The sequence below is a fragment of the Nothobranchius furzeri genome, chromosome 7, assembly GCF_043380555.1.
Source record: "Nothobranchius furzeri strain GRZ-AD chromosome 7, NfurGRZ-RIMD1, whole genome shotgun sequence".
NCBI classification, from domain to species: Eukaryota; Metazoa; Chordata; class Actinopteri; order Cyprinodontiformes; family Nothobranchiidae; genus Nothobranchius; species Nothobranchius furzeri.
The window spans coordinates 64,747,216-64,773,733 of record NC_091747.1 but is presented as its reverse complement, the minus strand read 5'-3'; the positions used below and the strand labels follow the sequence as shown (position 1 = coordinate 64,773,733).

At 48.0% G+C, this 26,518-nt stretch overlaps 2 protein-coding genes across 3 annotated transcripts in view; one reads left to right on the top strand and one right to left on the bottom strand.

Moving 5' to 3' along the window:
• LOC107373612 (uncharacterized) overlaps window positions 1-26,020 on the top strand; it is a 67,284-nt gene extending 41,264 nt beyond the window's left edge. Inside the window, exons 7-15 of the mRNA XM_070553451.1 lie at window positions 10,612-10,657; window positions 10,747-10,801; window positions 10,901-11,027; window positions 17,023-17,188; window positions 17,265-17,302; window positions 18,457-18,603; window positions 22,150-22,243; window positions 24,229-25,837; window positions 25,987-26,020. Coding sequence (XP_070409552.1) covers window positions 10,612-10,657; window positions 10,747-10,801; window positions 10,901-11,027; window positions 17,023-17,188; window positions 17,265-17,302; window positions 18,457-18,603; window positions 22,150-22,243; window positions 24,229-25,837; window positions 25,987-26,020 — 2,316 coding nt within the window. The remainder of the gene's footprint in view (window positions 1-10,611; window positions 10,658-10,746; window positions 10,802-10,900; window positions 11,028-17,022; window positions 17,189-17,264; window positions 17,303-18,456; window positions 18,604-22,149; window positions 22,244-24,228; window positions 25,838-25,986) is intronic.
• On the bottom strand, window positions 13,024-16,743 carry LOC139070747 (uncharacterized). Of its 2 annotated transcripts, none has more exons than XM_070553541.1 (2): window positions 16,448-16,743; window positions 13,024-16,353 (listed from the first exon to the last, which is right to left on the bottom strand). In XM_070553541.1, the coding sequence occupies exon 2, from the start codon at window positions 15,406-15,408 to the stop codon at window positions 14,239-14,241; it is 1,170 nt and encodes a 389-aa protein (XP_070409642.1). In that variant the 5' UTR covers window positions 15,409-16,353; window positions 16,448-16,743; the 3' UTR covers window positions 13,024-14,238. The 2 variants fall into 2 exon arrangements, with proteins under 2 accessions (XP_070409642.1, XP_070409643.1); XM_070553542.1 differs by having other exon boundaries at window positions 13,024-16,319.
• Window positions 26,021-26,518: the final 498 nt, after the last annotated feature.

Here is a 26,518-nt window from a genome sequence, read left to right as displayed (position 1 = left end):
TCTGACTCAGCTCTCTCTTCACCACGACAGACCGATACAACGCCCGCATCACTGCAGATGCATCCCCAATCCGCCTATCAATCTCACGCTCCAGCTTTCCCTCACTCGTGATGATAGGGATGGGTACCTTTGACATTTGAATCGATCCGGTACTAATTCCCGGTACCTACGAATCGATACCGGTACTCAACGGTACCAATTTTCGATACTTTTGAGTGTTTATTATTTTAATTCTCTTTTATAATTAGATATATATTTTTCTCATTATATAACCATATTTGATAAATATCACGATAAATAACATTCAACTGTTTGTATTTTAACATCGTCCTTGTAGTTTTATAAGCTGATAATTAAACTGAAGCAAACATCTTTACTGTGAACTAAATTTACTGTGTATCTTCATTCCTTTTGCCGTCCTTTTTCATTTGATTTTTCCTACTGGGAAGTTAGAATTTCCGAGGAGAAAGCGAACGCACCATTAGCTGATAACAACGGTGGCAATGGAAGCTAACATACCAAGCTAACGTTATCTTAAACAGTTTATTTAACTGCTGGAGCAGATTAAAACGATGATGCCTCACACTTAGATCGTTGTTGCTGGTTTCATCTTCACCCAGTTACCCATCACATTTAGTGAAGTGGACCCAAGCTTTAGCTTTCGTTCTTTCTACCATGCTGCTCTGTTTACAACTGGCTCGCAGCGAGCGACGACATAACGCTCTTGTGCATGCGCAACTGTCTTGGCAAGTTCTCGTTATGAAGGACGGGTACCGAAACGAGGCACCGTTTCAAATGACGTGAATCGGTGCTCGGTCAGTACTGTGGAATTCGGTCGGTACCTTAAAAAGTACCAAATTCTGTACCCATCCCTACTCGTGAACAAGACCCCGAGATACTTAAACTCCTCCACTTGGGGCAGGACCTCATCCCTGACCCGGAGAAGGCTTTCTACCATTTTCCAAATCAAGACCGTGGTCTCAGATTTAGAGGAGCTGATTCTCATCCCAGCTGCTTCACACTCGGCTGCGAACCGCTCCAGTGAAAGCTGGAGATCACGTTCTGATGAAGCCAACAGGACCACATCATCTGCAAATAGCAGAGACCTGATCCTCAGGCTACCAAAACGGATGCCCTCCACACCTTGGCTGCGCCTAGAAATCCTGTCCATAAAGGTTATGAACAGAATTGGTGACAAAGGGCAGCCTTGGCGGAGTCCAACTCTCACTGGGAACGAGCCCGACTTACTGCCGGCAATGCGGACCAAGCTCTGACACCGGTCATACAGGGTCCTAACAGTCCGTATCAGAGAAGAAAAGAAGAAGAAAATATCATTTCTATAGCACTTCTCAAGATAAAAATCACGAGGCGCTTCAGGGGGCCCGGTACCCCATACTCCCGGAGTACCCCCCCCCACAGGGCCCCCGAGGGACGCGCTCAAACGCTTTCTCCAAATCCACAAAACACATGTAGACTGGTTGGGCGACTTCCCACACACCATCCAGGATCCCCCTAAGGGTATAGAGCTGGTCCAGTGTTCCACGTCCAGGACGAAAACCACATTGTTCCTCCTGAATCTGAGGTTCAACAATCCGATGGACCCTCCTCTCCAGAACCCCTGAATAGACCTTACCAGGAAGGCTCGGAGTGTGATCCCCCTGTAGTTGGAACACACCCTGCGGTACCCCTTTTTAAATAAGGGGACCACCACCCCGGTCTGCCAGGCCAGTGAGACTGCCCCTGATGCCCACGCGATATTGCAGAGCCGCGTCAGCCAACACAGCCCCACAACATCCAGAGCCTTAAGGAACTCTGGGTGGATCTCATCCACCCCTGGAGCCTTGCCACAGAGGAGCTTTTTAACCACCTCAGTGACCTCAGCACCAGAGGCCAACTCAAAGTCCCCAGACTCTGCTTCCTCACTGGAAGACGTGTCGGTGGGATTGAGGAGGTCTTCGAAGTATTCTGCCCACCGATCCACAACATCCTGAGTAGAGGTCAGCAGCACACCGTCCCCACTATAGATAGTGTTGGTAGCGCACTGCTTTTCACCCTGAGGCGCCGGATGGTGGACCAGAATCTCCTCGAAGCCATACGGAAGTCTTGCTCCATGGTCTCACCGAACTTCTGCCATGCTCGGGTTTTTGCCTTGGCGACCACCTGAGCCGCGTTCCGCTTGGACTGCCGGTACCCGTCAGCTGCCTCTGGAGTCCCACAGGCCAAAAAGACCTGATAGGACTCTTTCTTAAGCTTGACAGCATCCCTAACCGCTGGTGTCCACCAGTGGGTTCAGGGGTTGCCACCACGACAGGCACCGACAATCCTGCGACCACAGCTCCAGTTGGCCGCCTCAACAATGGAGGCACAGAACAGGGTTCATTCAGACTTAATGTCCCCCGCCTCCCCCGTGTAAGAATTTAATTTACATGTTATTTAATGAGCCATAGGATTCCATAGTAAATATGAAATCAATCTTATGGATCTGTGGGTACTTTTAACCAGAAGATTGGAACTTTTTATTGCAGGGATTATGTAACACTTCGTATTCACTCAGAGACAACAGAAGAGAGAGTCAAGTTTTAAAAGTTTAAAGATTTATTACTAAACAAATTAAAACTAGACTAACTTTAAACACTACATGTATGGTGTCACTAAGGGGAATGAGACGGAGAATGGTGTAGTGTGGAATGTTGTTCAGAACCAGCAAATCCCGAGAAACGATTAGTTCTGATGGGATTGAAGGTGATGTCTTCGTGCTAAGCTTTGGTTAGGAGATTCATAAACACATTCAACGCCATTCTGTCGGTCTATGTACCCTTTCGGAAGTCCCCTTTAGATCAGGAATGTCGAGGTCCAGCTTGACTCTCTCTGGAACCGAAGCCAGTAGGAAAAGCAGCGGTTGCCAACCAGACCAGTCTTGAGATACTTCCGGGTCACGACAGTTTTGTTGGTATCTAGCGAGACACAAAACAGGGTTAAGCTTTTATTCTGAAAGGAACCGTTGCAGCAGGTGGAACAGCAACAGATTTTATCCAGCTTGTCGTTGGTTCTTTCGACTGAAGAGGAAAGTTACAGATCGGCCACTCCGACAACTTCTCTAGAACGCTTTGAACTGGCGTTAGAGATGACGTGGGCATAGTTTAATACTTCTGATGTTTTGGTTTATGGTTGAATGAAAAGATGACAGATTTACCAAACACCACCAAAACCACACCTCCATCAGATCTGGCAGATTCTGATTGGATCAGTAAAAGCAATGTGTCATGTCTTAACCTTTCGTTTAATCAGTCTCTAGTGGAAACATTTAAAGTTACATTACTTATTATATTCTATAGGATTATAATATCAAGTAATTAATATTTTCATGTCACAAATTGGTTCACATTTTATTATTGACTAACACTTTGTTTGATTAGCTTATTAAAACAGAGAGTTATTTGATTTATTAAAAAGAGAGTCCTTTTTTTTATTGTGCTCTTGGGCTGGAAAGGAAAACAGTTTAGAAGCAAATGCATGAGTCCTTGAGGCAGTCTCATGCAGATTAGTTCCTGCTGAGGAGAGGGGGGAAATTAATTTTAGGTGGAAAACAGTCATTTCATTCCGTTACACCCGGGACATTTTGGAAGTTCTGTTGGAGGTGGGAATTGAAGCTCCTTCTGACAGGAGACTGCCAGATGTTCCCAGCAGACCCTCACGATACGTTTGGGCCTGCCTGGTCTGACCGGCATCCTCCCCCACCATCTGAGCCAACTCACCACCAGGTAGTGGTCAGTTGACAGCTCCGCCCCTCTTTTCACCTGAGTGTCCAAGACATGCGGCCGCAGGTCAGATGAAACAACAACAAAGTCAATCATCGAGCTGCGGCCCAAGGTATCCTGGTGCCAAGAGCACATATGGACACCTTTATGTCTGAACATGGTGTTCATTATGGACAATCCATGGCTGACACAGAAGTCCATTAACAAAACACTCAAATTCAGATCAGGGGGGCCGTTCCTCCCAACCACACCTCTCCAGGTCTCACTGTCGTTGCCCACGTGAGCGTTAAAGTCCCCCAGCACAACGAGGGAGTCACCGGAAGGAGCGCTCTCCAGCACACCCTCCAAGGTCTCCAAAAACAGTGGGTAGTCTGAACTGTAGTTTGGTGCATAAGCACAGACCACAGTCAGAACCCGTCCCCCCACACGTAGGTGGAGGGAGGCTACCCTCACATTCACTGGGGTGAACCCCAACGTACAGGCACAAGATGGGGGGCAACTAGTATGCCCACCCCTGCTCGGCGCCTCTCAGTGGGAGCAACTCCAGAGTGGTAGAAAGTCCAACGCCTCTCAAGGAAACTGGTTCCAGAGCCAGAGCCATGCGTTGAGGTGAGTCTGACTATATCTAGTCGGAACCTCTCAACCTCACACACCAACTCAGCCTCCTTCCCCACCAGAGAGGCGACATTCCATGTGCCAAGAGCCAGCTTCTGTAGCCGAGGATCAGACCGCCAAGGTCCCCGCCCTCGACTACCACGCTCCTCTTTGGGCTGTGCCCGGCCAGGCTCCATGGGTGAAAGCCCGGCCACCAGGTGCTCGCCAATGGGCCCCACCTCCAGGCTTGGCTCCAGAGGGGGGCCCCGGTGACCCACGTCCAGGTGAGGGAACACGGTTTCCATTTATATAATTCATCATAAGAGGTCTTCGGGCTGCTCTTTGTCTGATCCCTCACCTAGGACCTGTTTGCCATGGCTGACCCTACCAGAGGCAGAAAGCCTCAGACAACTTAGCTTCTAGGATCATTGAGACACTCAAACCCCTCCACCACAGTGTAACAGAATGAAATTACTGTTTTCCCCCTAAAAGTCATTTCCCCTTCTCCTCTGACACAGAACTATTCTGCATGAGATATGGCCTCGAGATCTCATGCATTTGCTCTAAACTGCTTATTTTCCAGCTCAAGAGAAGAATGAAGAAAAGGACTCTCTCTTTTTAATAAATCGAAGAACTTTATTTTTAATAAAGCTAATCAAACAAAGTGTTAGTCAATAATAAGATGTGACCAATCTGTGAAATGACAATATTAATTACTTTATTATAATCCTATAGAATAAAATAAGTAATATGACTTTAAATGTTTCCACTAGGACTGATCTCACGTAGCGTTAAGACATGACACATTGCTTTACTGATCCAATCAGAATCTGCCAGATCTGACGGAGGCGTGGTTTTGGTGGTGTTTGGTAAATCTGTCATCTTTTCATTCGACCATAAACCAAAACATCCAAAGTATAAAACTATGCCCACGTCATCTTTAACGCCAGTTCAAAGTGTTCTAGAGAAGTTGTCGGAGTGGCCGATCCATAACTTTCCTCTTCAGCCAAAAGAACCAACGACAAGCTGGATAAAATCTGTTGCTGTTCCACCTGCTGCAACGGTTCCTTTCAGAATAAAAGCTGAATCATCACGTTTTGGGTCTTGTTAGATGCCAACAAAACTGTCGTGACCCCGAAGTATCTCAAGACTGGACTGGTCGGCTGCCGCGGCTGTTCTACAAGCTTCGGCTCCAAAGGGTCCAAGCTGGACCTCTACACCAAGGGCGTAGGAACGAGTTTAATATTGGGGGGAACACATTTTGGAAATCTAACAAATCTGTTTTAGGTCAATATATACCGTAGGTCAACTTCACTGAAAAAATACATTAAATGATTATTTCTGATTCTAACGTGTCACTGAGTGTTTCATGCAGGCTGAACATGAACATAGTCTCCTGCCGCTATCTCCTGCTTTAGCCTCTGATAGAAAATCTGATAGACGGTGAAACTCTAGGATTAGAAAAGTCTGACAGATGTGACTGAGGGCGTAAGGCAAAGCCCAGAAAGACAAGAAAATAACTTTTATAGCCCAGTTCACTAACATTCTGTTTTTTTTTTTTTTTTGATCGGGGACCCATGAGCCAGCCAGAAGGGGAGGAGACTTAGGCTCCTTTTGACACTGTAGACCACAACGTTCTACTAAACAGGTTAAAGGCCCTGGCTGGGATTTCAGGTTCTGCTCTAGACTGGCTCTCTTCCTATCTCACCAACAGAACATTCACAGTGAAGTGCGAAACCTTCTCTTCAGATACTGCCACTCTAACATGTGGGGTCCCACAAGGTTCAGTTCTAGGGCCTCTACTATTCGCATTCTATATTCTTCCCCTAGCTGGCATCATTCAGTCTTTCCCAGACATCTCCTACCACATCTACGCTGATGATATTCAGCTCTATATGTCCTTTATGCTACACCAGTTGGACAGGCTGGCCACCCTTGTACTCTGCCTGACCCAGATCAGTAACTGGCTGTCCAGCAACTTTCTTGTCCTCAATGCTAACAAGACAGAGACCCTGATCTCTGCACCCCCGGAACTTCGGCCAGAAATCGAGCAGGAAATTGCCTCTTTTTGCCCATCAGCCAAGGCCAACATTAGAAACCTAGGAGTTATTTTTGATCCAGCTTTAAGTTTAGACTCACACGTCAAAACCATCTCCCGCTCTCGTTTCTTTCAACTGAGAAACATTTCAAAAGTCCGTAAACTGGTTTCTACTGCAGATCTGGAAAAAATCATCCATGCCTTTGTGTCATCACGCTTAGACTACTGTAACGCTCTTTTTACTGGTCTCAGCAAAACCTCCCTCTCACGCCTTCAAGCCATCCAAAATGCAGCAGCCAGACTCCTAACCAAATCCAGCAGACGAGCTCACATCACTCCAGGTTTACAGTCCCTCCACTGGCTCCCGGTAGAATATAGAATACAGTTTAAAGTTTTAGTCCTGACCTATAGAGCTCTTAACAACCAGGCTCCAAGCTACCTATCTGAGCTTTTATCCCCACACACCACCTCTCGGAACCTTAGATCCACATCTGAAAACCTCCTGGCTGTTCCTCGAACCAGACTGAAAACCAAAGTGGACGGGGCCTTTCAGACTATTGCACCCAGACTTTGGAACAGTCTACCTTCAAATCTCCGTCTCTCTAACACTGTAGAGGTCTTTAAAAACCATCTAAAAACTCACCTTTTCATCCAGGCGTTCCCTCCCTAAATGTTTCAAAAAGATGGCTTTGTTCGGGTTCACACCTTCACTTTGTTTATACTCATGATTTTATTTACTATTTTATCACTGCTATTGTTTTTCTGATGTTTTTATTGGTTAGTGGTATTTGCCCTGATCTTTATCATGTTGTACAGCGCTTTGTGATTTATGCCTGTGAAAGGCGCTCTATAAATAAACTTTTACTTACTTACTTACTTTTACTTACTTACTTACTCCCCATTAGCCAGATCCAGGTGATTACCGGCCAACGTGGACGTTTTAATTATAAAAAAGCTGTTTATGTGTCAGTAGTGTTTTATTTTTATTTAATAATATGAATGTAGGATATATTTTAATAATATGAATGTAGGATATATTATCTTATTCCTATGGGTAGACGTGTAAACAGATTTAATACCAGACTAAAGCTGTGAATATTCAGTCTGAATTGATCTGACTCTCATCAGAATATTTTAAATTACATCAGCCAACAATGCTGACCAACAATCAGAAAAATCTGTTTGTTTCTGACAGAATGAAAAAGAAATAATTCACTTACAACAACAGCTGGAACTACGTTATTATTCAGATGGACAAAAGAAACAAACAGTGGCCAAAACTGCAGTCTAAATGCACCAGAAAGCAGAGTTTAACACTTATTTTTCTAATATTTCTAAGGAAGCGTGTACAGAATGTAATTTATTCTTAAACCGTACTGCCCAGCCCTGCTTGTAATGGGATTACATATATTTAACTGTGTTCACTTATTATTACATTCAAATCTTCCTCTCATCAGTAACCTAAAACCATCTCACTCTTCACTGTAGCACCTACCTGCACCTCAGCAGGTCTGGTGCTCCCTGTCTCACTCTCAGCAGGTCTGGCTCTCCCTGTCTCACTCTCAGCAGGTCTGGCACTCCCTGTCTCACTCTCAGCAGGTCTGGCGCTCCCTGTCTCACTCTCAGCAGGTCTGGCTCTCCCTGTCTCACTCTCAGCAGGTCTGGTGCTCCCTGTCTCACTCTCAGCAGGTCTGGCTCTCCCTGTCTCACTCTCAGCAGGTCTGGCTCTCCCTGTCTCACTCTCAGCAGGTCTGGCACTCCCTGTCTCACTCTCAGCAGGTCTGGCTCTCCCTGTCTCACCCTCAGCAGGTCTGGTGCTCCCTGTCTCACTCTCAGCAGGTCTGGCTCTCCCTGTCTCACTCTCAGCAGGTCTGGTGCTCCCTGTCTCACTCTCAGCAGGTCTGGCACTCCCTGTCTCACTCTCAGCAGGTCTGGCTCTCCCTGTCTCACTCTCAGCAGGTCTGGCACTCCCTGTCTCACTCTCAGCAGGTCTGGCTCTCCCTGTCTCACCCTCAGCAGGTCTGGCGCTCCCTGTCTCACTCTCAGCAGGTCTGGCTCTCCCTGTCTCACTCTCAGCAGGTCTGGCTCTCCCTGTCTCACTCTCAGCAGGTCTGGCGCTCCCTGTCTCACCCTCAGCAGGTCTGGCTCTCCCTGTCTCACCCTCAGCAGGTCTGGCGCTCCCTGTCTCACCCTCAGCAGGTCTGGCTCTCCCTGTCTCACTCTCAGCAGGTCTGGCTCTCCCTGTCTCACCCTCAGCAGGTCTGGCGCTCCCTGTCTCACTCTCAGCAGGTCTGGCTCTCCCTGTCTCACTCTCAGCAGGTCTGGCTCTCCCTGTCTCACCCTCAGCAGGTCTGGCTCTCCCTGTCTCACTCTCAGCAGGTCTGGCGCTCCCTGTCTCACTCTCAGCAGGTCTGGCTCTCCCTGTCTCACCCTCAGCAGGTCTGGCGCTCCCTGTCTCACTCTCAGCAGGTCTGGCTCTCCCTGTCTCACCCTCAGCAGGTCTGGCTCTCCCTGTCTCACTCTCAGCAGGTCTGGCTCTCCCTGTCTCACTCTCAGCAGGTCTGGCGCTCCCTGTCTCACCCTCAGCAGGTCTGGCTCTCCCTGTCTCACTCTCAGCAGGTCTGGCGCTCCCTGTCTCACCCTCAGCAGGTCTGGCTCTCCCTGTCTCACCCTCAGCAGGTCTGGCGCTCCCTGTCTCACCCTCAGCAGGTCTGGCTCTCCCTGTCTCACCCTCAGCAGGTCTGGCTCTCCCTGTCTCACCCTCAACTGGTTCCTGCTGAACTTCATCTGATCTCTAATATAAAAACAGTGGACAGGAATAAGGAGTAAAAATACTGTTGGACGACTAGTGCAACATTAAAATCATGGTTGTTATAGTATTATTTAGTCGTGTTCACTTGTTATCATACTCGAATCTTCCTCTCATCATCAACCATCTAAAATCTCACTCCACTGTAGCACCTACCTGCACCTCAGCAGGTCTGATGCTGCCTGTCTCACCTTCTTCATCATTTCCTGCTGAACTTCCTCTGGTCTCTTATATGAAAAAAGTGACATGAATAAGGTTTAAAAATGAAATGTGATGAGAATGTCACAAACAAGCAACAGTCACACTTACAAACTCCATTTTTATGTGGAGATTCTACTTTTTTATTTATTTCGTGTCAAATGGTTTTTGTCTGTTACTGTAAAATTCGCCATTTTTTGTTGACTAGAAGTGTTGTTTAATGTTTAATGCTAACTAGCAAGATGTTTACGCTAGTCAGCCATTTTAGCGTTTGATCAGAAATAAAATTATACTCTTGGACTAAATTATTACCAACTCACAATTCCTTTCTTTCTTTTTTTGCCCATGAGAAGAACTCGCTGCGCTGCTGCCGTCTGTCTGACACCTGTCTGCCCCGGCTCTGACTCCTGCTTCTCTCAGCCAGCCTGTCTAACTCCCTGAGGGGAGGCCCTGTGTCGGAGAGAAGTCCGCGGTGTCTTTCAAAATAAAAGCTCGCGAGTCAAATATTTAAAAATCACTCTTTTTCTTCTCCATGTTATTGGGGGGGACGAATGCGCGTTTGTCAAATATTGGAGGGGACACGTCCCACCCATCCCCCCCGGTTCCTACGCCCTTGCTCTACACCTCCTGATCTAGACGGGGACTTCTGCTGAGGGTACGTAGACCGACAGAATGGCGTCTTATGTGTTTATGAATCTCCAAATCAAAGCTTAGCGCGAAGACATCACCTTCACTTCCCACCAGAACTAATTGTTTCTTCGGATTTGCTGGTTCTGAGCAACATTCCACACTACACCATTCTCCGTCTCACTCACCTTAGTTACATCATACATTTAGTGTTAAAGTTAGTCTAGTTTAATTTGTTTAGTAATAAATCTTTAAACTTTTAAACTTGACTCTCTCTTCTGTTGTCTCTGAGTTAATACAAAGTGTTACATAATCCTTGCAATAAAAAGGTCCAATCTTCTGGTTAAAAGTACCCACAGATCCATAAGGTTGATTTCATATTTACTATGGAATCCTATGGCTCATTAAATAACATGTAAATTAAACCATTACAACGGTAAGGTGGAAGCCCAGGGAGAGGTATCATTCAGTTTTGTTTTATATAATTTAGTTTTGATATTTAATTTTAATATTTATTTCTAATATCGGTTAGTTTTAGATTGGGACCTGGCCTCGCTCTGACCCTCAGGTGTGTTTGTGTTCACCAGGTGCAGATCTACGAGCTAGAGGAACACAAGATTGAGACTTGGAGAGGTGGGAGATCTCACTGACCACAGGTCAGCCACTAATATACCTTTTATACTAACATGTTGGAAATAACTTGCTTGTGTTCGTGTTCACAGAGCTGTACCTGCAGGAGACCTTCAAACCCCTAGTCCACATCCCACCTGATGCCAGGTATCTTAGTTCTTGTTGTGAATCTGCAGAGAAAAACCCACAAACACCCTAAACATCCCAGAGTCTTGACCAGACATATCCTACCCACCCCACCTCCAGTATATTTGAAGCGGTCCACTCTCTGATAAAGAACAAGATCCACCGACTCCCTGTCATCGATCCCATCAGTGGGAATGCTCTCTACATCCTGACCCACAAGAGGATCCTCAAGTTCCTACAGCTGTTTGTGAGTCAATGACTGGGGGGCATAACAGTCTGGGTGAAACCTTACTGGGGGGGGGGGGGGGGGTTCCTGATAGTTTTACTCTGTTACCATGGTAGCACTTCCTTTGGTGAGAAGTGACAAAGGGTGTGTCCGAATCCGTGGGAAGGATCAATCAATCAAAGCTTTATTTATAAAGCGCCTTCCGCAACCCTGTCAGGAAGCCCAAAGCGCTGAACATGGTACAGTTGTAAGTAAATATATTGAATAAATCAACAATAAAAGCAATTCAAATTACACAATACAAATTGCAAAATATAAATTACAAGATAGATGAAACATTCTGGCACAGAACAAATGTGTAAAACAAGGGATTGAGTGAACCAATGAAAACTGTGAGATAAAATCAACATAAAAGAGGCCAAAATCAAACATGTTCAGGAAACGCCAAGCGGAGGAGGTGGGTTTTTAGGTGATTCTTAAAGACTGGCAGAGATGGGGACAGCCTAACTGAGGGTGGCAACTGGTTCCAGAGTGACGGTGCTAGGACTGAGAAAGCCCGGTCCCCACGGGTACGACACCTAGACCGAGGGACAGCGAGCAGGCCTTGGTCAGAGGAGCGCAGAGCGTGGGATGGGGAGTGTTTGTTCAGGAGAGTGGCTAGATAGGGGGGACCACCACCCTGGAAGAAATGATAAACAAAGACGAGGATTTTGAATTGTGAGCGATAGCGAACCGGAAGCCAGTGCAGGGAGGCCAGAACCGGACTGATGTGGTCCCGTTTCCTGGTCCCAGTCAGGAACCTGGCTGCGCTGTTCTGCACAACCTGTAGGCGACGCAGTGATGACTGACACAACCCTGCATAGAGAGAGCTGCAGTAGTCAAGCCGAGAAATTACAAAGGCATGCAGTACCCGCTCCAGGTGGGCTCTCGACAGCATATGCTTGATTTTAGCAAGGCGTCTCAGGTGAAAGAAACTGGACCGGATCACTGAATTGATGTGAGCATCAAATTTAAGTCCAGCATCAAGTTTCACCCCCAAACTGGTAACAACTGGTTTTGAGTACAGAGAAAGAGGGCCAAGATCAACATAACGATCCACATTCCTGCTGTTGGGGTGAAAAACAATGAGCTCTGTCTTTCCCTCATTCAGATGTAGATAGTTGGCCATTAGCCAAGACTTCACCTCATTAATACAGGACACAAAGGACTGGATAGAGTGACCTTTCTCCTGACACAATGGAGAGTAAATCTGGCAATCGTCAGCATACAGATGGAATGATAGGCCATGTTTACGAAAGATTGACCCCAGAGGTAGCAGATAAATGGCAAACAAAAGAGGACCTCCACATGCATACACGTGCACCACTGTCTGAACATCACCAAACATAAACTAATATATACCTATTTACACGTTTTAAAACACTTCATATAATTCAGACAGAGTCAAGAAAAGTTTATGAAAATGATTTTTATTCTGTTTTCCTAAACTAAATGATTGTACTTGACAAGCTGATGGTTGTGTCGATAACAGATGATGGATGGAATGGAGCTAGATGTTTTAGCTAACTCTTAAGTATCTGAGAGAGATAGTGGAGTCTGGGCTATAAAATCAGTTTGGCTGTTTGGTTTAATAAGCTAAAGTTTCTTTATAAAACCTTCTGACGCAGTATGTGCCGAGTCGACGCACCCTGGTGTGAAGATCCCCAAGCGATCCAGAGGGTCAGGAGGTTGGGGTGGACACTGCCGGTGGCGTGAGCCTCTAGGTACCAGGAACTTGTATATTAGCTCCGGTACAACCCGTCTAGTCTGAGATACCTCCAGGTGACGGCAGGAGGCTGGAGTGCTTGTTTTGCGTGTGAGGGTGTTCGGCATTGTCTGAAATCACTCACAAGCGCTGCAGAGAGGCTTTGACCGTGAGGTCGAAGGAGAGGATGGTCTCAAAATGCTTGCTCACCCGACTGGCCTGGTCAAGGGAACAGCGAAGACTGACCAGACCAGGAAGTAATTCCTGTTTTATCACCTTCATTGTTTATAAACAAAAAAATCAGAAGTGGACACGTTTAAAAGGCGTTACCAGAAATCACTCTTCCCTCGGATACTCAGAGAGGTTAACTCTTAGGTGACGTGAAAGTTAAAACCTTAATATTAGTCTGATGATGGATCAATCAATCAGTCAATCAATCAATTTTATTTGTAGAGCACCTTCCACAACGTTTCAGAAGCCCAAGGTGCTGAACAGCATCATCATACAAACATTCCCAGTACCTGGGCATAAAAGCAAGATAAAAACATAAAATCATAAAATATCAAGCAAACAATATTACAAATACAGAGAGATAACGGAATAAGACTAATCAATTAAAAACAAATGGTGGACAAAATAAGATCAAGCATCCTGGTCAAAAAGAAGAATTAAAACCATCATGTCAGGGCAATTCAAAGAACCCTGGCGCTGAAAAGCAATCAAATAGAAATGAGTCTTTAGACGAGACTTAAAGACTGGAAGGGACGGCGCCTGCCTAATGCTCAATGGTAATTCATTCCACAGAGCTGGAGCCAAAACAGAAAAAGCACGATAACCCCTCGATCGATATTTCGACCGGGGGACCACCAGAAGTTCCTGCTCGGCTGAGCGAAGAGACCGAGACGGAGCATACCTGTGCAAAAGTGCAGTAATGTACGAGGGGGCACTGCCCTGGAGGGCCTTATAAACGAGAGTTAAGATTTTAAATTTAGCTCAATATTGCACCGGGAGCCAGTGCAGAGCAGTCAGCACTGGAGTAATGTGCTCTCGACATCTAGTACCTGTCAGGAACCTAGCCACAGAGTTCTGCACAAACTGGAGCCGTGCAACCGTGCACTGGGCCAGACCAGCATACAGAGCGTTACAGTAGTCCAGACGGGACAGGACGAAAGCATGCAACACAGACTCCAGATGAGCTCTGGACAGCAGAGGCCTGATCCCGGATAGTCTTTTCAGGTTAAACAAACAGGACCTCACCACTGTATTTACATGAGTGTCAAGATTAAGTGATGAGTCAATTTTAATCCCCAAATTACTATTTTCTTTTCATAGGGGGTCAATGAGCCAAGGTCAATATCAGCACCTGAGCCATTTCTTCTGCCAGGACTAAGTATTATGACTTCCGTTTTGCTCTCATTTAGGTGCAAAAAATTAGAAGCCATCCAACATTTTATGTCCTTCAAACAGTCCAATAAAGGAGAAACAGATCTACTCTGGGAGTAGAGAGTCAGATGGTGAGTTTGTAATGGCAGCTCGAGTAGCTCTAACCGTATCAACAAAAAAGTGAAGAAAGTCATTACAAGTTTCACCTGTGGGAGGCAGAGAACTAGAATCAGAGAACTCAAGAAGCGAATTTACTACAGAACAAAGAGAGCGTGGATCGTGAGAATTTTTTTCCACGATATCAGCAAAGAACTTCACCCTCGCTTCCTTAAGAGTTTGCTGGTAGCTAAACAAAGATTCTCTGAATATCTCACGAGAGACTTGGAGTCTGTCTTTCTTCCATTTCCTTTCTGCCCTCCTGCAGGCCCGAACATCATCAGAGAGCCATGGTTCTGGCCTAGGCCTCGGCTTTCTAATCCTAAGAGGTGCAATTCTATCCAAAATGTTTTTACAGATACTGTCAAACTGGAGTGTAAGCTCCTCTGCATTAAGTGACATTGTGTGTAGCTCACTTCCTTCTGCACATAGGAGCTCGCCAAGCTCAATAACCTTTGCTGCATTTAAAACACGACAAAATCTCACATGAGAGGAAGCCACAGCAGACACGCAGGGCAAGTTAAAATCACATAGAATGGGCGAGTGATCAGAAAAAACCGGGCTCAGTATCTCTACACCAGCAACAGAGAGACCAATAGAGAGCACCAAATCCAAGGTGTGTCCCTGCGCATGAGTAGGACCCAGGACCCACTGTGACAGATTAAGGGAGCCCAACAGATGTAAGATGACTTTAGCCAATGGCTTATCAGGGCAACACACATGAATATTAAAATCACCAAGAATCAAAACATGATCATACTTTAGCATGTTTACAGACAGGAGGTCAGAGAAGTCCTTTAAAAAGTCCACATCAAACTTAGGAGGACGATATATCAACGCTACGAGCAACAGAGGAGGTGGGCCAAGTTCAGACAGGCACATTTCAAAGCTGGAAGGAGGATTCGACAGAATAAGCTGTTTACAGTTGAAGTGAGATTTATAGACGACCAGTCCACCGTCTCTGCCAGAAGACCTCGGGACATTAAAACAGCTACAAGCCACTGGTAGTAGTTCCAGTAAAGCACTCGAATCTCCCATGGGCAGCCAGCTCTCACATATGCACAGGAGTTCCAACCCCTGTGCAACAAAGAACTCTTTCAAAATGAAAGTTTTATTCATTACCGACCTGGCGTTGACCAGACCCAGCCGTGTGAGATGTGGAGTCGTCGGCCCAGCGCTGTTTAAGCCCAGGGACGTGGGTGCTACCCCCGTACAGGTCACCGGGTGGAGATTCGCTGGGTTGACTCCCCTCCATCGGCACCGAGACACCGGACGAAAGGGCGGGTGCGCAGTCTCCTCATCAAATCCCACCAACGGCACGAGGCAGGACGGGGCCGGCTCCAACAGGCGTGACGGCGCCACAAGATGACAGCTGATACCCGTCAGCTCAGCAAGCTCCCTACGGGACTGTGACAGCTTGGACCGTAGTCTCACCCGCCGTCCACCACGCCTTCCACGACCCCTACAACGCTTCCTCCAGTTAGCCCGATCCAGGAGCCGTTGGTGGTGCCGAGCGGCACTGGCAGGAGGACGAAAAACCGGAACTCCTCCAGCCCGTCCAAGCACCCAGTTTCGCCAGGCCAGCAGCCGACCGAAGTTCTAGAAGAGCCTCTCGGTCATAAGTCAGCAGCAAAGTCACATTACACACGAAAACACTCAAAAATAATAAAAAGATAAAATAACTGAGAGGAGACAGACGGCTTGCCACGTACACCGGCGCCATCTTGGTTCCTCATCAGATCATGCATGAGTATGCTGGTAGACTAACCTGTTAAATCAACAAACACTGACCCGGTGACTGACATGAACCACTGCAGGAAAAATATTCATTTGAACTCGTCACTGACTGAAGCACACGTTATTCACACACCTTGGATTTAAAAAGAGATGATTATGTGACACTTGTCATTTATGATGGAAGGAAGATGAACTTTATTCAGTGAGAGTAAAAGGTCTCGTCTCCTGCCTGAGACCTTGAGCAAACACATTATGGCTTCCTTGTGCGGTGACCAGGTCTTGTGCAGTGCTTCCTGTTGGGAGACCAGACAGATGGGGTGTTTGTTTCTGCAAATTAAAAGTTAGTTTCTGGTCATTTGTGGTGTAAACTTGTCCTTTGGGTACGCTACACAGGGGAGCTAAGGGGAGCCCGGCGTTCTACCTGTATGACGTTATTCACGTGGACGCAGTGTACCGGGATTCTTTCCAGCAGAGCATGGAGAGCTGCAGATTGCTGATTTTTGATGTGCTCCAGGCGGCTGCATCTTGCACACAGCCCTTCTCCTTCCAACCTCCTTATGGATATGAGCTTCACCCCCTCCAGCCTCAGAAGCACCTGCAGATGGAACAAATGGCACCAGACACCATTTTTGACTACAGCTAGAAACGACAGTGTCACGCGGTACACCTTTTTTCTGATTGGTTATTTTTCAGCTGGCTAGTCCCGCCCCTCGTGTGCCTGCGAGTAACCAGACTAGTTCTCTGCAGAATTAAACACAGGCTACTAGCTGCTAATGCTACACACGGCTGTAACCGGAGCGTCTAGTTTCTGGCCTTCAGAGGCCTTCTGGGGATCCAACCAATCAGCGAACAGCTCATTATCATATTCATGTCCTGGCCGAGTGGGCGGGGTTAACCGGTCTTTTCAGAGCAGGGCTGGAATAGAGAGAGGTGTATCAGAGCAAGAAGACGATCTAAAACACTGTGTGTGTGTGTGTGTGTGTGTGTGTGTGTGAGGTGTGTGAGATGCCAATGCCAGCCTTCATGAAGCAGACGCTGGAGGACCTGGCGGTGGGGACCTACTCCAACATTGCCTACATCCACCCCGACACGCCTCTCATCACGGCTCTGTCCGTGTTCACACACCGCCGTGTCTCCGCCCTGCCCGTCGTGGACCACAACGGTACCCCTGCTCCCTCGTCCTGCTTGTCCTGGTGTGCTTAGCTGCTCTGACCTTCTGACCTTCTGTCTGTCTGCAGGGAAGGTGGTGGACATCTACTCCAAGTTTGACGTGATTGTGAGTGCAGCCTTGTTGTGCCAGCTGTGTGGACCAGATGAGAACACTGACTGTGGTGTCAAGTCAATTCAATTCAAGTTTATTTATAAAGCGCCAAATCACGACAAGAGTCGTCTCAAGGCACTTCACATAATAAACATTCCAATTCACAGTTCATTAAGCCAATCAGAAATAATGTTTCCTATATAAGGAACCCAGCAGGTTGCATCAAGTCACTGACTAGTGTCAGTGACTATACAGCAGTCCTCATACTAAGCAAGCATGCAGCGACAGTGGAGAGGAAAACTCCCTTTTAACAGGAAGAAACCTCCAGAGAATCCTGGCTCAGTATAAGCAGCCATCCTCCACGACTCACTGGGGATCGAGAAGACAGAGCAGACACACACACACACACACACACACACACACACACACACACACACACACACACACACACACACACACACACACACACAAACACACACACACACACACACACGTAATGTGTCTATAGTTATATTGTGATGTCTTAGTAAATATTGTATTTGGTGAAAGATAAACTTTATTGTTTTTATCCTAGTATTTAAACGGGTAAACTAGTATTAGCACATGAAAAGTCAATGAAAACAAAAAGTTATTATCAGGAGAGGGAGAATGTTTAAGTGGTTAGCAGCAGTGTGCTAGACGATGGCCCCCTCCATGAGGCCACCACAGCTCAGCAGAACATCGTTGTAGCTTCTTCTGGGGAGAAAAACACTTAGAGAGAAAATAAAGTTAACAGCTGAAGTAGCAGGAAATAATACAGTTAAAGAGCAGACTGTAGAAGAAAGTAGTCGAGTGTGAAAAGTGGTCAGTGTGTCCTCCAGCAGTCTAAGCCTATAGCAGCATAACTACAGAGATAACTCTGGATAATCTATCCTATTTAGATGGAGGCATGTTGGAGGCAGGGCAAGGGAGAGCCGTCTTTACCGACTGTACACTCCACCTCCCTCTACTCCCCCACTTGTCCAGATTTAGGCTAACATCAGATTTTAACCATAGGCCCTATCAAATAAAAATGTTTTAAGCCTATTCTTAAAAGTAGACAAGGTGTCTGCCTCACGGACTAAAGCTGGGAGCTGGTTCCACAGGAGAGGAGCCTGATAACTAAAAGATCTGCCTCCCATCCTGTGCAGAACCTGGCGGCTGAGAAGACCTACAACAACCTGGATGTGACGGTCACCCAGGCCCTCAGACACAGGTCTCAGTACTTTGAGGGAGTCATGAAGTGCAACAAGCTGGAGACCCTGGAGACCATTGTGGACCGTATTGTGAAGGCTGAGGTAACAGCTGATGGGTCATGTGATGCTGACACCAGACAGGAAGTGGGTCAGCTGATTGTTCTTATTCAGAGCTTTTATTTTGATAGGAAGCATTCCTAGTAATATGTGTCTGTGTGTTTTCAGCTGCGTGCTAGTGTTAGGGGTTGGGTTTTTTCATTTGAATGAATTGAATCCACATCTTCATCACTGAATGAAACATGACAACAACAATGGGAGAACAGAAAAAAGAACCAATCAGCAAATGGAACAGGCGGGGCTAGGCGAGAGAAGAACCAATCAGAGAGGGCCGCTGTTTGAACAAGCTAGCGGTTGCCACAGACATCATACCTGATGCTTAAAAGGAAGAGCTGTCCGTGGCTGGGAGGAAAACGTTAGATGTTACGATGGGTTAGGTTCAGGGCACTGTGAACAGACTCCGGTCAGAAAATCACTTTATTTTGATGAACTGGTGTGGTCTAAATTAGAAAGAGAGCACAACATTATCGTATTTATGTATTCTTTATTCAACCAGGAAGGTCCCACTGAGATTAAAATCCTCATTTTCAAAGGAGTCGCGGCCAAGAGGCAGCAGAAGCTACAGTTACGACACAGGGAATCCGTCTCAAGGGTTCTCAGTCTGGTTTTAAACGTAGTCAAGGAGATAAACGCGGTTAATTTCCAGTTTTCCTGCAGCCTGGTCCATGCAGAAGGAGCAGAGTGAAGCAGAGCCTTTTAGCCCGGTTCGGTGTGATGCATTTAAACAAACCAATACCAGACATCACCGAAGGCTAATACACTCTAACTACACTTAAAAAGACCATGTGTAGTTTTTACCATCAAGTTCTGGGATTATCCATCAAAATGTTGTTGGTTATGAATGAAATGATGCCCAGTTGTTGAAAAATATTTGCGGCTTCGTAACATATAACCATAAAAATCAGGTCTGACATACATGGGAGCGGGTCTCTGGGCAACGCCATGTTAGACGCCATGTTTCCTTTTATGGGAGCCCAAGAGGACAAAATGCATTTACTGATTTATAACAAACGGTTACAAAACCTTTGTCATTCTTAAATGTTGTTGTTTTACACATTTACCTCTTCACTTGTTGCCAGTGGTGAAAGGGAGTCGGATGTGCCTGTTAGTTTGCTAAACTTTGCACTCCCAAGGGCTTTTGACCTTCTGCTGTTCACCATCTTGCCACAGGAGTCCCCCAGGGCTCTGTACTGGGACCTCTTCTCTTTGCCATATACATCACTGGGTGAGATCATTCGATCACATGGCTTCTCCTACCACTGCTATGCCGACGACACCCACCTCTATCTGTCATTCCCGCCAGATGAACTCACAGTCTCCCCACGAATCTCAGACCGTCTTTCTGACGTATCAAGATGGATGAAATCCCACCATCTCCAACTCAACCGCTCCAAAAGTGAATTACTTGTCGTCCCAGTGAAACTATCCATACGGCACAATATCAATCCAAAATGACTCTCCATCTCTGACTCCTTCAAAGGCAGTTCGAAACTTGGCTGTTGTGATTGACAACCGCCTGACCTTCAAATATCACCTTGCCTCTGTCGCTCGTTCCAGAGATCAGACCATACCTATCACAATATGCCATCCAGCTCCTGGTGCAATCTACAGTCATCTCCCGCCCCGACTACTCTAACGCCCTTCTAACTGGCCTTCCAGCCTGGACTGTGACACCTCTTCAGATGTTCCAGAATGCAGCGGTGTGTCTGGTCTTCAATCAGCCTAAATGTCACTTCTCTGTTCACTGAGCTCCATTGGCTACCGCTAGCTGCACAGATCACATTCAGTCACCAGCATACAAAGTCCTGGATGGTACGGCTCCCATCTACCTGTATCCTCTAGGAAAGGCTTACATCGCAGCCCGGCAGCTCCGGTCATCTAAGGACCATGGGCTAGCAGCGCCTACACCACGCTCAGGACAATCCAGACTCTTCTCATGTGTCGTTCCACATCTGTGGAATGACCTACCAAGCACTACCAGAACAGGGCGTCTTTGATGAGAAACTCCTGAAGACCCAGCTCTTCAGAGAGCATCTTCCAAACTAGCACCCTCCCAGTACACGTCCCCTCCTCTACTGTCCACTCCATGTTCGCTTCTCTTAATGATTCATCATGCTGTCTCACTGCCACCTAGGACTGGCTGGTTAGTGTTTGTTGTTAGCCTCAAGGGCAACCTGCTGGTTTCATCATCACCTGTAAGTCGCTTTGGACAAAAGCGTCTGCCACATACTTAAACATAACTTCTTCTTCATGCCGCTTTCACATCCAGTGGAAAGGAGAGGTTACGGTCATAGATACATCTATGGTTACAGTGGCAACAGTGAGAGGTGGGGGAGCAAATGAGGGCAGGAGCAGATAGCTACAGCCAAACCGAACTGATGGAGCGGTGTATCTGGTCGTTTTGTGATTTTGTGGGAAAAAACATTCAGGAGGTCCACCTTGGTACATTAGTGCAGGAAAACTAATAAATACACCTGAAAACATTTCTTTCCTTTAGTTCACCTCCTCGCGTTGTAATGGTATGATGTCATTTCCTGTCATGTTTACTATGTTTACAGCACGTTATACAGATTTGTTTACCTTAATACTGAGAGGCACAATTTCAAACCATCAGTGTTCATTCTGGTATTTAACTCATAATTCCATTCTGATTCTCAGGGTGACGATTCGATTCAGAATCGATTCTTACGCAACTCTTAGTAACAAAGTGTTAACTAGAGTGTGTGTGTGTGTGTGTGTGCGTGTGTGTGTGTGTGTGTGTGTGTGTGTGTGCGTGTGTGTGTGTGTGTGTGTGTGTGTGTGTGTGTGTGTGTGTGTGTGTGTGTGTGTGTGTGTGTGTGTGTGCGGGTGTGTGTGTGTGTGTGTGTGTGTGTGTGTGTGTGTGTGTGTGTGCGGGTGTGTGTGTGCGTGTGTGTGTGTGTGTGTGTGTGTGTGTGTGTGTGCGTGTGTGTGTGTGTGTGTGTGTGTGTGTGTGTGTGTGTGTGTGTGTGTGTGTGTGTGTGTGCGGGTGTGTGTGTGCGGGTGTGTGTGTGTGTGTGTGTGTGTGTGTGTGTGTGTGTGTGTGTGTGTGTGTGTGTGTGTGTGTGTGCGGGTGTGCGTGCGTGCGTGTGTGTGTGTGTGTGTGTGTGTGTGTGTGTGTGTGTGTGTGTGTGTGTGTGCGGGTGTGTGTGTGTGTGTGTGTGTGTGTGTGTGTGTGTGTGTGTGTGTGTGTGCGGGTGTGTGTGTGTGTGTGTGTGTGTGTGTGTGCGGGTGTGTGTGTGTGTGTGTGTGTGTGTGTGTGCGGGTGTGCGTGCGTGTGTGTGTGTGTGTGTGTGTGTGTGTGTGTGTGTGTGTGTGTGTGTGTGTGTGTGTGTGTGCGGGTGTGTGTGTGTGTGTGTGTGTGTGTGTGTGTGTGCGGGTGTGCGTGCGTGCGTGTGTGTGTGTGTGTGTGTGTGTGTGTGTGTGCGGGTGTGTGTGTGTGCGGGTGTGTGTGTGTGTGCGGGTGTGTGTGTGTGTGTGTGTGCGGGTGTGTGTGTGTGTGTGTGTGTGTAGGTTCACAGGCTGGTGGTCGTGGATGAAGGCTCTCACATCGTCGGCATCGTGTCTCTGTCGGACATCCTGCAGGCGCTGGTTCTGACCCCTGCAGGTAACACACCTTCAGCAGAAACAGCACTAGGAGTTGAACTCTGACTTCTAGCCTCTCCATCAGGGGTTCATGCTGACTTGCTGACAGGAAGTCTCTGTCTTCATATCAAAGGGGTATTTCGGGGTGGCTAGCGTGAGAAGTTGGGTAATGTCAAGAAGCAACTAGTTAGGCTCTGTCCCTCAGGGGCTTTACCTGAGATGCTGAGGGGACAGTTACCATCAGTTATCGCGTCCTGTTGGAACTGACTTCAGGTTGTTGTGTGTTTTGAGTTTGTGTCCGAAAGCGTTGGGTATGGAACGTGTTATTGTTGGTTTGCCGGAGAATTCTAGATGTATACAATCTAGCTTGGCTAGCCGTCATGTATAGTCTGGTCATAGACGGGATTCAGTCATGGGGCGGGATCTACGGTTGTCTTTCAAACAACCCTAACCCCTTAACATGATTTATGAACACTGGTTTACCTGGGGGTATATTTAAGCAGTGGCCAGGAAGATGAATCACAACAAAGACCTTGGAAAGGATTGGGTTTCAGATGAGAGGATATTAAAGAAAACAAAAAAGAGAGGAGGACATGAATCAAATTCAGTATTATCGCAGGTGTATGAAAGAGTTAAACCTAAACTTTCTATAAAAGTCTGTTACAGTCCAGAAATCCCTTCACTCTCTGTGAAAACCAAAGAAGTGATGAGGCTGGGTGAAGAAGTCCCAGATGATACGTGGAAAGACCATCAACTCATTCACAAAAATGGAGGCACTTGATACAGAAAACCCAAAGTCGTGTAAGGAGCTTTGAAAGAAAAGCGTCTGGACTTCTTTGAGTTGCTTGGAGATGTTTCACCTCTCATCCGAGAGGCTTCTTCAGTTCTAAGGTCAAATGGTGGAGAGTCCCAGATTCAAACCCAGTGGGAGTTTCCCCCGAAGAGGGAACAAAAGACCCCCTGATGATCTTCTTTTGGAGGGGGGGGGGGTCCTGCTAAACCCTAACCCGGTGTTCCACAGCCCAGACAACCATCTGATGGATCCTCCTCTCCAGGACGCCTGATGGACTTTACCAGAGAGGATCCGAGGAGTGCTCCCCCTGTCCTCTACGGTTCTTCAGTTGTATGAGGAACCTCTTTTTGTTGCTGATATGGACGTCTCCTCTGACCCGACCGCGTGTATCACCTCTGACGCTGTCTGCCAGGCAGCGTTCTGTCTTCACTGGTTCCCCTGAGCTGGGAGAACTTCTACTTCAACAACCAGAGCCTTCATCTTGCTGGTTTTTTTCAGGAAGAACAGGGATTTCCTGCATGAGCTTTAGAGGGTGTGGTGTGACCAAATATGGTAAATTGAGGGTGTTTCTGAACAAACATGAGCACCTGGGTACAAACATGGCATTCATCAACGCTTGGTTGCAGAGGGACATGCGTACAAGTTTCCCCTGCATGTGGACCTCAACACCTGGACACCACGCCCGTCTGTTGGTTCCTTCTAAATCCCGGTGTGGTCAGCGACTGGGGAGACGGAATGCAGCTCCATCAGGACTGTCAAGCTGAGTCCAACTTATGGTGGTCCAGAAGACCCTCTGGGTCTCCGCTGACAGGACTTATGTCCACGTCAGTAACAGTTTCTCGGTGGGGGACCGGCGTTTTCCAGCGGCACCACTCAGCGTGACTCGGATGGCTGCAGCCTTTTCCTACAACACAGGTGGATCGTTGGTTCTCAGTGCACTGACCCGGTCCACAAATGCAACTGTCTGCTAGGTGTCTCGAGTAAGGACCCCCTCTTTCATCCTGCCATGGGGGTGCAGCCCCCTTTGTCTCGGAGCTGGGAGAAAACCCAACGACCCGTTGGAGCCGAGTCAACCCGCGCTGTACCGAGCTGATTATGCTGAGTGGTGCCGTTGATGTCTCCAGCAGACCCAGAACTTCTGCCTGAGCCTGGTTCTGATTCATCAGCGTCACCAGCTGCTCTTGATTCTGACCTTCCTGTCTCTGTGTCCTCAGGTCTGGGGAGGAAGGAGTCCATCCCTAGTCAGTCTGCACCCTATCAGAGACCAGAGACCGAGTGTAAACCTGAGCGAGACGAGGAGCCTGGAGAAGACACCAAGGAGGAGGGGGAGACAACAGGACAGGAGCTAGCAGAGGGGGGGACAACAGGAGAGGAGCTAGCAGAGGGGGGGACAAAAGAGGGGGAGACAGCAATGGGGGAGGCAGAAGAGGGGGAGACAACAGGAGAGGAGCTAGCAGAGGGGGAGACAACAGGACAGGAGCTAGCAGAGAGGGAGACAACAGGACAGGAGCTAGCAGAGAGGGAGACAACAGGACAGGAGCTAGCAGAGAGAGAGACAAAAGAGGGGGAGACAGCAATGGGGGAGGCAGAAGAGGGGGAGACAACAGGACAGGAGCTAGCAGAGAGGGGGACAACAGGAGAGGAGCTAGCAGAGAGGGAGACAGAAGAAGGGGAGACAGCAATGGGGGAGGCAGAAGAGGGGGAGACAACAGGACAGGAGCTAGCAGAGAGGGGGACAACAATGGGGGAGGCAGAAGAGGGGGAGACAACAGGACAGGAGCTAGCAGAGGGGGAGACAACAGGACAGGAGCTAGCAGAGAGGGAGACAAAAGAGGGGGAGACAACAGGACAGGAGCTAGCAGAGGGGGAGACAAAAGAGGGGGAGACAACAGGACAGGAGCTAGCAGAGGGGGAGACAACAATGGGGGAGGCAGAAGAGGGGGAGACAACAGGACAGGAGCTAGCAGAGAGGGAGACAAAAGAGGGGGAGACAACAGGACAGGAGCTAGCAGAGTTGGGGACAACAGGAGAGGAGCTAGCAGAGAGGGAGACAGAAGAAGGGGAGACAGCAATGGGGGAGGCAGAAGAGGGGGAGACAACAGGACAGGAGCTAGCAGAAGGGGAGACAACAGAAGGGGAGACAGCAATGGGGGAGGCAGAAGAGGGGGAGGCAACAGGACAGGAGCTAGCAGAAGGGGAGACAACAGAAGGGGAGACAGCAATGGGGGAGGCAGAAGAGGGGGAGGCAACAGGACAGGAGCTAGCAGAAGGGGGGACAGCAGAGGGGGAGACAACAGGAGAGGAGCTAGCAGAGAGGGAGACAGAAGAAGGGGAGACAGCAATGGGGGAGGCAGAAGAGGGGGAGACAGCAGGACAGGAGCTAGCAGAAGGGGAGACAACAGAGGGGGAGACAGCAATGGGGGAGGCAGAAGTGGGGAAGACAACAGGACAGGAGCTAGCAGAAGGGGAGACAACAGAGGGGGAGACAGCAATGGGGGAGGCAGAAGAGGGGGAGGCAACAGGACAGGAGACAGCAGAAGGGGGGACAGCAGAGGGGGAGACAACAGGAGAGGAGCTAGCAGAGAGGGAGACAGAAGAAGGGGAGACAGCAATGGGGGAGGCAGAAGAGGGGGAGACAGCAGGACAGGAGCTAGCAGAAGGGGAGACAACAGAGGGGGAGACAGCAATGGGGGAGGCAGAAGAGGGGGAGGCAACAGGACAGGAGCTAGCAGAAGGGGAGACAACAGAGGGGGAGACAGCAATGGGGGAGGCAGAAGAGGGGGAGACAACAGGACAGGAGCTAGCAGAAGGGGGGACAACAAGGTAGCGAGACAGCAGAGAGCAGGACACCAGGGCAGAAGACAGAGGGCATAGAGGAGGCACAGACGAGGGAGCAGACAGGTGGAGGTGAGGAAGAGGATGGTGAGGGGGAGGTGTGACATCGTCTGCCTACGTCTCTTTGGACTCTGAAGACTCAGTGACCCAGGTCCATCTGCGGTCTACTAGAAGGCTGTGATTGGGAAGCTGCTACATGAGTGGGAGGGGCCTGATAGTGACAGACACTTACTGGAGCCAATCAGGGATGTCTTAGTGGAAGGTTCTATTTAGTTTGGTTCTGGAAGAGTTTCATGATTCTGCTGGTGAATGAGACAAAGGAATCAGGATCCATGAAGTTCTGGCAGGACCATACTGGCTCTGGAGCCAGAACCCGTCCATGGACTCTTTCTACTTTTTATTCTTCTATGTTTTGTGCTCTCCCTGGGATCTTCACTCACGACCTATGACAGACTTACCCTTCTGGATCTCCGTTATTCTGGGCGTTTTCCCCTGCGTGGCAGCATTAACCTCCGGGAAACGCTCCAACATCAGTTTCCCTCTGTTCCTGTCACCCTATGGAGGATCCATCCTCAATAGAGACTCCCATAACACCGCCGCCGGCGGGGCTGTCGTAGTGGCCGCCAGGTTCGGCTCTGGATTGCGCTGTCAGAGCGCAGCATCTCTGTC

Coding starts and splice junctions, on each gene's coding strand:
- LOC139070747 (XM_070553541.1), bottom strand. CDS start 15,408: ATGAATAAAACTTTCATTTTGAAAGAGTTCTTTGTTGCACAGGGGTTG.